Source organism: Sorex fumeus, unplaced genomic scaffold, assembly GCF_029834395.1.
Source record: "Sorex fumeus unplaced genomic scaffold, SorFum_2.1 ptg000063l, whole genome shotgun sequence".
NCBI lineage: Eukaryota > Metazoa > Chordata > Mammalia > Eulipotyphla > Soricidae > Sorex > Sorex fumeus.
This window is the reverse complement of record NW_026606120.1, coordinates 80882006-80894083: the sequence shown is the minus strand read 5'-3', so window position 1 is coordinate 80894083 and position 12078 is coordinate 80882006. Positions and strand designations below refer to the sequence as shown.

Here is a 12078-nt window from a genome sequence, read left to right as displayed (position 1 = left end):
TTTACAGCCCAGACCAAGCAACCCAGTGGGGCAGGCCCCGGGCACTGCAGATACAGACTGACTGCTGCCTTCAGGTCGGTGGCCCCTGGAACTGGGGTGGTGCCCCCACTATTGTGTAATGATTGATAGTTTATTGGAAATGTGCCCATATCCTTGCTGGAGTTATACAAGCACCATTGTATTTTCAGTGGGAAGGAATGGGTTTCTTCACCTTAAATAGATAAAACTCAGGTTAGATTATGTAATGTAACAGTATCCCTGTGCTCACAGAGGAAAATTTAATAAAACCAAGAAGAAAAAAAAAGAGCCCCTGCACAAATCCTGGAAACTGGTGTGGTCTTCCTTAGAAACGTGTTCTGTGCCATTGCACTCAGCCAGATCACCATATACGAATATTGTCGCAAATACTGTGGTCTGTCTGAGTGGCAGTCAGGAAGAGAGAAGCTTCATAGGAAGATCTTTATTTTCTCTTGCTAATTTTTTTTTTTTTTGGTTTGGGGTCACACCCAGAGATGTTTAAGTGTTACTTCTGGGTCTGTGCTTAAGAATCACTCCTGGTGGTATTCAGGAACCATATTGGGTAACAGGAATGGAACCAGGGTCAGCCGCGTGCAAGGCAATCACCCTCCCCAATGTCCTATCTCTCTGCGCCACCTCCCATTGCACTGCCGTCTGGCCTTAATTCTTGGAGATGTCCCGTTGGGTTGGACCCATCAGTTTCCACAACAGAGAAGTGTGCAGTTCCTGTGCATGTCTGTGCACCTTCTGTTTTTGTTTGTTTGTTAGAAAAAATCAGGCAGTAGATTTCCTTCCTCCTTTCATTTATTTTATCTTTAAAATTAGAAACATACTGTTTACAAAACAAAACAATATTTTCTACTGAGAATTTTAATAATATTAAAAGAATGTGAGGGCTGGAGTTATAGCACAGCGAGTAGGGCGTTTGCTTAGGCTGACCCAGGTTCGATTCCTCCGCCTCTCTCGGAGAGCCGGGCAAGCTACTGAGAGTATCTCACCCGCACGGTAAAGCCTGGCAAGCCACCCGTGATGTATTCGATATGCCAAACACAGTAACAAGTCTCACAATGGAGATGTTACTGGGCCCGCTCGAGCAAATCGATGAACAACGGGAGGACAGTGACAGTGAGAGGAATAATTCTGTAGGGAAATATAATTTGGACGTGTAGAATCACTCTTTGAATAGGAAAGTAGCACTGCACTGTCCCCCCGTTGTTCATCAGTTTGCTCAAGTGGGCCCAGTAACATCTCCGTCATGAGACTTCTTGTTACTGTGTTTGGCATATCCAATATGTCACGGGTATCTTGCCAGGCTTTGCCGTGCGGGTGAGATACTTTCGGTAACTTGCCGGACTCTCTGAGAGGGGCATAGGAATCGAACTCTGGTCGGCTACACGGGCCGCGTGCAAGGAAAGTATTATGATAAAAAAGCCAAGTAAGCATCCAAGAGCATCTGAACTATATGACAGATTAAAAAAAAATGTAGACCCTGGGGTAAAGAGCTTTCAGAAAGGAGATGCACAGCTTCCTTTGTTGGCCGCTCAGTGCTTCCCCCGCAGGCCTGCACTGCACCTACCGCAGACTTGCAGACGAAAGGCCCTTGCTGTCCCTTAACTTTGCTTCTGGCCTGCGGGCCAGGCAGCAGAGACCAGCTGTGCCGTGTGCCCTCCAGCCTCAGACTGCCCAAGTGCTGCTCACAGCCACAGCGGGTCCACATGTTGGCTGTTCTCTGGGTCCCTGGTGGCCATTATTCTTTTTTTTTTTTTTTTGGTTTTTTTGTTTTTTTGGGTCACACCCGGCGATGCACAGGGCTTACTCCTGGCTCATGCACTCAGAAATTACTCCTGGCAGTGCTCAGGGGACCATATGGGATGCTGGGAATCGAACCCCGGGTCGGCTGCGTACAAGGCAAACGCCCTACCCACTGTGCTATCGCTCTAGCTCCAACCATGATTCTCTTTACTGAAGATGTTTTCTAAATAAAGTTCTTTCAGGGCTTGCTTTAGCCTAGATTTTTATGCACCCTTCCCCTTCCGCCCGCCCTTACTGGAAATATAAGGAGTTGAGCTGATTAATGCGACAGTGACTAATAGTCACATTTGCAATATTAAGCGATACAGGAGTGCCAGGACTTATCTTTTAATCTTTACTGTGTAAACTTTCACATCTCTGCAGGAAATATGTGACTGGTACATCTCTGAAGCGGGCGGCTGCTGGCTGTGGTGCCACCTGGCTTTGTCATTAGAACATTGAGCCAGAGGCTGCCACCCTGGAATGGCTCTTGGGTCCCCAGGGCACTCCTGTTGATGGCACTTTCCCACCGACTGCTTTCCCCCGCCCGGCTTCCCAGGAGACCTCAGCTGGGTGTGTCGAGAGCTGTTGTCTTGGGGTCACCTTGTGTGAGCGTCTAGCTTTAGGCCAGACTATTTTACTCGCCACAACATTCTCCTACCCCAGAAAACTCCTACCTAACAGTCATCACCGACAACCCCACTTACTAGACGAATGAGCCACAGAATCAGCCTCCCCCTGGCCCCTACTCACATTCTGTGGAATCTGGCTATGGCCCTGTAAGTGGCCCATTCCATTCCCCGTGTCCCTTAGGGAACAGGCAGCTGGCTGGCTGCGGAGAGGTCCTGACAGTGCCTTGGGCACAGGGCGTCCTTCCCCAGCTGGGCTCAGTCCACATCGCTGAAGGCATCTTGAAGCTTATTTCCTCCACCTCTGCAATTCTATTTGAAAGTAGCAGTTTCACACTTAAAAAAAAATGCCAGTGGGGAAAAAGCCAGAGATTCTGTGATATTAACTTGCCTTCCAGGAGAACATATTGGGAACCATGCCCCGGGGACCCTAACTGGAAACAGAACTTCAAGGAGTGTGGGTGGGGGGGGTTGAGGGGGTGGAAAGCCTGTTTGTTGTGATGTCACTGTGGGCAGTGCTCTCTCGATTGCTAAAAGTTCAATTTGTAACCGGACCTGGTATGTTTGAGATTTTTAGACAGCTGTGTTGATGGTGCAATCTGTGTCTTATTTCGAGTCACCAGCCAACCGTAAACAATTGCTCTTCCTGTGGTTTCCGAGATGCTCAGATGGGGCAGGTGGCTTCCGTTTCCACCGAGAGCAGCCAGGCTTGTGTTTCTGTGCTGCCCCCTTTAGCCTTGCTCCTGCAGTAAGGCGGATGGGGGCAGTTCGTTCATTGTTAGTACTGGAAGCAGTCACGATAAGAACATCACTCTTGTATATACTTGGATGCACGTAATCTTGCATTTGCACCCTGTTCTGTAGCTATTAACTATCAAAGGTGGTCAACTTGTCCCATATCCTGAGATGAGCAAGATCTCAGAAGCTTGCTGAAGCTCTTCATTTCAGCTTCTGACATTAGGTAGACGGCTCCAAGGGCTGAGCTCCTACGTTGCAAGTGGGAGACCCAGGTCAGATCCCCAGTACCGCCTGGTCCCCTGAGCACAGAGCTGGAAGGAACCTCCGGTACCACTGGTGGTGGCCCCCAAACCAAATCCATTTCAGCTTCTCTCCCATCTCTTTCTTTTTTTTTTTCCTTTTTGGGTCATACCTGGCGATGCACAGGGGTTACTCCTGGCTCTGCACTGAGGAATTACTCCTGGCGGTGCTCAGGGGACCACATGGGATGCTGGGAATTGAACCCAGGTTGACCACATGCAAGGCAAATGCCCTCCCTACTGTACTATTGCTCCAGCTCCCTCTCCCATCTCTTAACTGATCTGTCTCCTTTATTAAAAATCAGTGTGCAGATTACATGAATCATATTATAGGAAATTTAGAATATGGAGGAGAAAATATTGTTGTTGCAATCTTTTCTAGGCATCTTTTCTTCTATGCAGTCTTTTCTTGCATAGCATGAAAACTGCATGTGAATTTTATGTGATCATATGTATATGTGCATATGTGCACATATATGTGTGTGTGTGTGTGTGTGTGTGTGTGTGTGCGTGCGCTCTATTTGGGTTCTTGTCCTAGTAACCTTAAGCAAAGAATGGACTTTGTGTTTGGACAGTGGCGTGTCTGCGCCTTGGAAGCTGGCCGGTCAGGGCGCTTGCCCGGTTGTTCGGCAGATCCCTCCTTCAGCTTCTTCTCTGTGTCTTTCTCATCCATCTTTCTCTGTCTAAACACACGCTCGCAGAAATCTCCCTGATCTCCCAGTGACTCCTTGTCACTAGAACTGCCTGGAATGTTCAAACCAATTCTGATCCCAAGGTCTATAGTGCAAGATGGCTCTCTGCAGGGTAAGGACCCCACAAGGCGGTGGAGGAGGGTCTTTGCAGGACCTGCCACCCCCTGCCTCCCAGAGACGCACCCACCTTCCACTTCAGGTCTTCACCATCCAGTCTATACTCTTCTAACGCCTCCCAGGCACCCAAACATCAACGATGCGCCTCTCCCCTTCCCGTGGGGGACAGTCAGTTCTCAGTAGCTGCGTCTTCAGTGGACCGGCATGGCTGCTGCTTGCCCGGACCATGCCTCATCCTTGGCTTCCTTATTTTATTTATTGGGGGTGACATGTCACACTGCCAGCTCTGTGCTCAGGGGTCACTCCCAGCAGTGCTCGGGATTCTGTATTGTGCCGAGGATAGAACCAGGGTCAGCTGCCTGAAAGGCCAGTGCCTTAAGCCCTGGGCTACCTCGCCAGGCTGAGATGGAGCAGGTCCAATTCTGTGGGCTACACTGGTTTGAACTGCCTCCAACCCCCACTTTAGAAGAGCCCCCTGGGCAGGCTTTTGTTTCCCAGCCTGGCTGCCCTCCAAGACGGATGTCCTAGTTCCAGAGGTAGGACGAAAAGTGAAGCATTTTCCTGAATCACCGTCAGGTGGTCTTCAGCGGGGTGGGGTTTGTCGCTGTGGGCGCCCCCACCTCAGCCGTCATCCGGGTTAGGCACTGGCAGTGGGTGGAGCAGCAGGTGCTGGCGGTGGCTTCGACCATCTTCCCGTGGATTCCTCCAGGGAGAAGCAAGGCAGTGCCCTGGGAAGAGCCGTCAGCTTTCCTGATTCACCCAGAGGAGCTGCATGAGTCAGGTCAGGCTCCTGGCACTGAAGACCCTTCCACCTGATTTTGAATTTTTTAAATTTCTTTTGGTTAGGCAGGGGGTGGGGGTGGGTCACTCTTAGCAGTGCTGGCCTTGGAGTCAAGGACTCCTGTGTACAAGCATGTGCTTGAGCCCTTGGAGCTGTTTCCCTGGACCTGCCACTCTTCCCCCATCTTATTCTCTATAGAGTTTTTTTTTTCTTTTTGGGTCATACCTGGCGATACACAGGGGTTACCCCTGGCTCTGCACTCAGAAATTACTCCGGGCGGTGCTCTGGGGACCATATGGGATGCTGGGATTCAAACCTGGGTTGGCCACATACAAGATAAATGCCCTGCCCACTGTGCTGTCACCCCAGCCCCTCTCTATAGAATTTTTAACTGCATGCTTCCAACCCCACCCCTGTCTCTTTGTCGTCATTTTTGTACTGAGGGGTTCCACACTTTGTTGAGGTGCTCAGACACTCTGGTTTGTGGTAGCTGGGGCTTGATCACTTTGTCACAGTTCTGAGGATCCCAGACACTAGTGTCAAGGGACACGTGGGGTGGGATCAAACTCACAGGCTCCCGCCTGCCAGGCAGGCCCAACTGGGCAACCCCAGCCCCTGTCATGGTCGGCTGATGTTTGGTGCCAGAAGTCAGCCAGCCTAGTCCTTTATTCTAAGCAGAATGTATGCAAAACGGTTGTAGCAGCAGCAAAGTATAGTGTTGACTGGTTTTTAATTCAAGACCATAGGAACCAACTGATTTGCAGCAAAGTATAGTGACAGAGACAAAGAAAAACCTCAATAGAAGGTGACATGGGGGGCTGGAGCAATAGCGCAGCAGCTAAGGTGTTTGCCTTGCACGTTGGCTGACCTGGGTTTGATTCCCAGCATCCCATATGGTCCCCCAAGCAACGCCAAGAGTCATTCCTGAGTGCAGAGCCAGGAGTAACTCCTGAGCATCTCCGGTGTGACCCCCCCCCAAAAAAATAAAAAAAAAAGAAAAAAGAAAGAAGGTGACATGATCGAATGGGCACAGATCTCAAAAGGCTGTCATTTTAGGAAGCCTCCCTACTTAGTACAGGCACGCATGTGTATGCATGTTGTGTGTGTGTGTGCATGTGCGTGCATGCGGACATGTATGGTGGCTTCCATGGAAACCGGTGGGTCGTGGTGCAGTTCCTGGCAGTTGGAGGACAGGGAGATGAAAGAAACACTCCTGGCTACCCAGAATAACTGTCCCCACCATGTGCATTGATACTGGAACTCCGTACGTCTCACTAGGTGATGCACATAAGCATTTTTCTCTACTGTGCCGTAGCTGTTTGACTGATCACCTAATATTCTGTCAAGTGACTATGTCCTCATTTATTTTGGCTATGTAGATGTTGTTGGAAATTCAGATATTTCTAGTTTCCTGTGTTTGGGAAGGGGACATAGTCTCACAGGGCTTATTTTCCCATATCTGGAATTCTTTCTTTGGGATATAAGAGTGAAATAAAAGAAGTAAAGACACAAGCTCTGTGTGCAGTGAGCTTCATACATACATGGTAAAACTCTACTAAACTTTTAGAATATTCTTATGTAGAGGTGAATTAAAAACAATGACACTTTTATGCTCTTCAGAAACGTTAAACGTATAATCTTGTTGTTGTTGTTATTGTTGTTTTATTTTTGGTCCATGCCGAGTGGTGCTCAGGGCTTTCTCTTGGTTCTGCACTCAGGGATCACTCCTGGCGGTGCTGGGGGCACATATGGATGTTGGTAATTGAACCTGGGTCAGCCATGTGCAAGGGAAACGCCTACCTGCTAAACTATTGCTCCTATACTTATAATTTTTATTGCCACCAGTAATAGATGGGAAAGAAAATTTTATGACCTTTGGCTGTTTTCTTCTTTTTGGTGATTATAGATTTATTTATTGGTTTTGGTTTTGGGGCCACACACGGTTGTGTTCAGGACTTACACCTGGCCGTGTGCTCAGGGATCACTCCTGGCAGGCTTGTGGTACCATATGGGGTGCCAGGGACCAGATCCGGGTCTGTCACCTGCGAGGCAAGTGCTCTATCCGCTGTACTATGGCTCCGGCCCCAATTTTAGAATCTTTATTTCCTCATTGCCTCCTCCCCCACTTTGCCGTTGCTGCTGATCGTGCTCGTTTTCAGCGGTGGTGTTCGTGTGAAGTCACGTATCAGATCGTGCTGCTTGGTACCTGGGCTGTGGTGCTCACCGCACTTTGCATCCCTTCGGTTCCGGTGTTGCTCACTGGGGGTCTCACTCTTCATTGAGACTCACAAGTTGTGATACTTGCCAGAGTCCTCACTTCCTAGCTGTGGTTGTTTGTTTTGTTTTGGGGCCACACCTGGCAATGCTCAGGGCATACTCCTGGCTCTGTGCTCAGGCGGTGCTGGGGATTGAACCCGGGTTGGCTGCACGCATGGCAAGTTCTGTAACTTCTGTGCTCTCTCTCTCACTCCCAAGATGACCAGATTTTGAAGTAAACTATCAGCAGGGAAGGAGGTGGGTTAGAAATGAGCGAGTGTTCCTTCTCCCTGTTTCCTGGAAGCCAACTGTGGGTGATTTCAGAATCATGTGAGGTCTTGGGGCTGGAGTGATATAGCACAGCGGGTAGGGAGTTTGCCTTGCACTCGGCCGACCCAGGTTCTATCCCTGGCATCCCATATGGTCCCCTGTGTACTGCCAGGAATAATTCCTGAGTGCAAAGGCAGGAGTAACCCCTGAGCATCACCAGGTGTGACCCAAAAAGCAAAAAAAAAAAAAAAAAAAGAAAAGAAAAAAAGAAAAGAATCTCCGTCTTTATCATACCAAGGGGGTCATCAGCCCATCTGTCCTGGGAAGGGTCACTGCCGAGAGGGAAGGTGGCTGCTGGGTTCCAGTCCCAGCTCCGTGGCAGTTTAGACCCACACCCTGAAGGGGGCCGAGGTAACTCCAGTTGTGGTTTCCTCTGAGAGCTGTGGCAGTGGGCGTCGGTGGGAGGCCTGCCTGAGGCGAAGGAAGCATCACCTTGACAAGGAAGTTTTCTCTGTCTCTCTGCAGATCTTCGGCAGCCCCAGCACCGTCACCCTTCCTGAGACCTTGCTGTTTGTGTCTACCCTGGACGGGAGCTTGCACGCTGTCAGCAAGAGGACGGGCTCCATCAAATGGACTCTGAAGGAAGGTAAGGGGCCTTGGTCCTTGGGGCAGGTGGGCGTTTGCTCGGCCGCTTCCACCCAGGCACCTGTGCTCAGGGGAGAGAAAGACTGTTGCACTGTAGAACTGTCCTCCCATTGTTCATCGATTTGCTCGAGCGGGCCCATTGGAGTAACGTCTCCATTGTGAGACTTGTTACTGTGTTTGGCATGTCAAAGAAGTCACGGGTAGCTTGCCAGGCTCTGCCATGTGGGAGAGAAAGACAGTTGTGCATTATTACTATTATTATTATTATTATTATTTGCTTTTTGGGTCACACTTGGCGATGCTCAGGGGTTTCTCCTGGGTCTGCACTCAGGAATTACTCCTGGTGGTGTTCGGGGAGGCCACATGGGATGCTGGGAATTGAACCTGGGTTGGCCTCATGCAAGGAAAATGCCCTACGCACTGTGCTATCGCTCCAGCCCCAGTTGTGCATTATTTAATCAAAGACGGGACAAGTGGGAGGAGGGTGGGAAGAGAGGCTCAGAGAGCGTGTGTCCACCATGCTTCATAGCTGCTCCTGTGCAGGCTCTGTGAATATTCTAGAAATGGTTCTGGCAAGGTTGGCCCCAGTGAAGACACGTGTTCAGCTCTGTCGTCGTCACCCCTGAATGCTTTGCAGCCTACATGGATGCCTCCGTCCGAGGCGTCCTCTCAGCCTCAAGGTCTCCTTTGTCTCTGCAGAGACTGACACGACCGAGGAATGTCAGCTTGGTCTCTGGGCCATGCTGACCGCTTTGCTCCATGCGGAGCTCGTTTTTCTTGTTCCTCCCCTGCGTCCTCAGCGTGGCCTGCCATCAGCTGCTGGGAGACTACAGTTACCAAAGCCCTCTTTCCCGGACGAGGCCTGCAAATCCCCGGCCCCTTTGTCGCCCCGGGAGGCGCATGATGGGGGCCCGATGCGCCATCTCTGTCGTCACTGCTCTGTGACTCATTATTTTCACAAGCTCAGCCAGTGTTTCTCCTGCCTTCATAAAATGTTCCCAAACAGCCTGGCAGGCGGGGCCGGCTCGGCATAGGTCAGGCCGTGCATCCTAATCCCCAGCCCGGGGCTCTCCTACACCCCGCTGTCTCCCCTGTCTGGGCTCTGCATCCACCAGCTTTGTGCCTCAGAGGGGCCCAAACTTTCTCCGGAGTGCGTGGCCCCATGTCTGAGCATGGCGTTCGGGCTTCAAAAATGTCATTGTTCACCTTGAAGCCACAAAAGCATAAAACCAGGAAAGTTTTGTTTTGTTTTTTTCAATTCAGATTTTTTTTTTTTACTTTGTTGTTGAAAACCAGCAAATCCAAGAATGCCATTGTCAGGCAGACAGGCTGGCTCAGGGGGATTTGCGCTTTCGTGTTTGCCAGCATGAGTTGTTTTTATCATAGCCCCAAGTCTTCATTTCTACAAGGAGCCTTCACTGTATCTAGTAAAACCATGCCCTGTCTTTTTTTGGGGTTGGGTTGTGTGTGTGTGTGGGGGGGGACATACCTGGCAGTGTTCAGGGGTTACTCCTGGCTCTGCACCCAGGAATCCCTCCTGGTGGTGCTTTGGGGACCATGTGGGATGCCGGGAATCAAACTCGGCTCCAGCACGTGCAAGGCAAGCACCCTCCCCGCTGTGCTGTCGCTCCGATCCCCAACCATGTCCCGTCTTGTGGTTATTCATTCACTCCTAAGAATGGATCTGACCTGTCCTGGGAGAATTGGCCTCAGGGATTGGCCTTGACTTTGCCGTGACAAGGCTGTGGCCACCTCGGGGAGGCACTAGCAGTTGCCAGGAGGCGGCTCCAGCTGGAGGATCAGCCTAGGCGTCCTGGCACAGAGCCTGGGCCCTGCGCCTGGGTGGGTGGGTTGGACTCTAGTCTCGGTAAAGACTGGGAAGGAGCAGAGGTGTCTGTTCCAGGTGTCTGTCTGGGAGGAGCTTAGGGATGGAGAGGGAGTGGGGAGACGGGCAGAGAGAGGGGTGTCGAGCCCTGGTGCCCGGAACAGATGCATCTGTGTCAGAGTGAACAGGTTGGGACCTTTAATGTAGGAGCTGGTCAGAGTGACTCACTCTGCTTCCAGATTAATCCCCTCAGCCCTGTGTGGGAGGACTAGACACTGGAAGGTGACAGGTGAGGCCAGGAGGGAGGAGCAGCGGGGAGGGGAGCGGCGGGAAGGAGGGAGGTGAGTGTGGTGGCGGAAAGAGTGAATCCCACACTGACAGGGACGCAGGGACACAGAGCAGGGTGGAGCAGAACCACACTCAATGGAGAATTCGAGAAATCTGATTAAGGCCTCTCTCGTCATCTTTTTAATGTCTCAGATTCTTTTGCTAATGTAATTTTTTGGGGGGGTGTCACATCCAACAATGTTCAGGGGTTATTCTTGGCTCTGCACTCAGGAATCACTCCTGGTGGTTCTTGGGGGACCATATGGGATGCCAGGGATTGAATCCAGGTCAGGCATGTGCAGGGCAAGTGCCCTCCCCTCTGGACTATCGCTCCGACCCCAGGAAAGTAATTTTTAATCATGTCGTTGGACAGCTAAATGCCAGGTGAGTGCCGGCTCCCTACCTGGGAGTGAATGGCAGGTCGGATCGTCCAGAGGGAGGGATAGAGCCGTGTGTGGCTTAGACAGAGCCGCCCTGGAGACGCTTTTGTGTCTGAGCTTGTGCAAGAAGGATTGCCATGCTTCTTTGTAGAGCAATAGCCTGGAGGCTGGGGGCCTATGAGAGAGTGGGCCCCACCCACGGGTCCGGCAGAAAGCAGAGCTGTGTGTAGGCGGTGGCCATCTGATCTCTGCCACTCCAGCCTCCCTAAGCCCCGGAACCACGCTTGGTGCCCATGTTGTCCCCTGCCCTGTGACCTCCAGCAGATGCCCCAGGCCATCGTGCCTTCCCCTGGAGAGACCAGCGGGACAGGAGCTAGTGGCGGGTCGCAGGGCTTTGGCCGTGCAGTGCCGTTGAGGAGACTGAGCCAAGGAGTCGCAGTCCCGTGTTAGGGGGGTAACCTCCACCCCTCACCCCTCCCTGATCCATTATCTGGAGCTGCGTACCCACTGTGAGCGCACTTGGGGAGGTGAGTGGGTGTAGATGAGCCAAGATCGGGCCTTCCAGAGGGCACGAGTGCCCTGACATGAAGTGGCGATCAGCGCTCACTTCCTCACGTGGAGGCCGGAACAAAGGTGACCGCCTGCAAGCCAAGATGAGGGTCCTCCCCACGCCCTTGCTGATTTCCCACCTGTGGCCTCCAGCCTGTGGAAGGATGTTTGATCCCCCAGGTAGGGGGCTCCCAGGACATCTGTCCTCACTTGGTGCTGTTTCGAGACTGCAGTGAAGCGGCCAGGAGGAGGCCAGCGATCAGTGTGGGGCTGTCTGCAGCACTGGCCCCCGCCCGCGAGGTCACCACCTGGCAAGTAGGGATCCAGGGAGCCAGGATCCAATGGAAGGAAATTGCCAACAGCAACTCTACAGTATTTCACCACGTAATCATGACGGATTTTATGGCAAATTCTTTTGCAAAAATGTGGGGTGTAACCATTACGTGAAAGTGTTTTGAGGGGGTGGGATTTGGGGCCATCCCCATGATACTCAGGGGCTACTCCTGGCTCTGTGCTCAGGAGTGCCCCCTGGTGGTGCTCAGGGGCCCCCTTGCAGTGCTGGGGATTGATTGAAAGGGCGTCAGTCACGTGCAAGGGCCTTAATCCCGGTGCTCTTTTTCTAATCCCATTATGTGACATTTTTAAAAAAGAGAAAAACGGTGCCAGTTGCCCTAAAAAACAAAAACGACAGCAGGAACAACAGAAATGATGCATCAGTTGTGTGGTGAAATACGTTCCCTTGTTCCCTCGTCAGACTGGGT

The 12078-nt window shown here is 51.5% G+C and overlaps 1 protein-coding gene across 1 annotated transcript in view; it reads left to right on the top strand.

Moving 5' to 3' along the window:
* The window catches only part of ERN1 (endoplasmic reticulum to nucleus signaling 1), a 70636-nt gene that overhangs the window by 22308 nt on the left and 36250 nt on the right, over positions 1-12078 (top strand). Inside the window, exon 2 of the mRNA XM_056127258.1 lies at positions 8117-8237. Coding sequence (XP_055983233.1) covers positions 8117-8237 — 121 coding nt within the window. The remainder of the gene's footprint in view (positions 1-8116; positions 8238-12078) is intronic.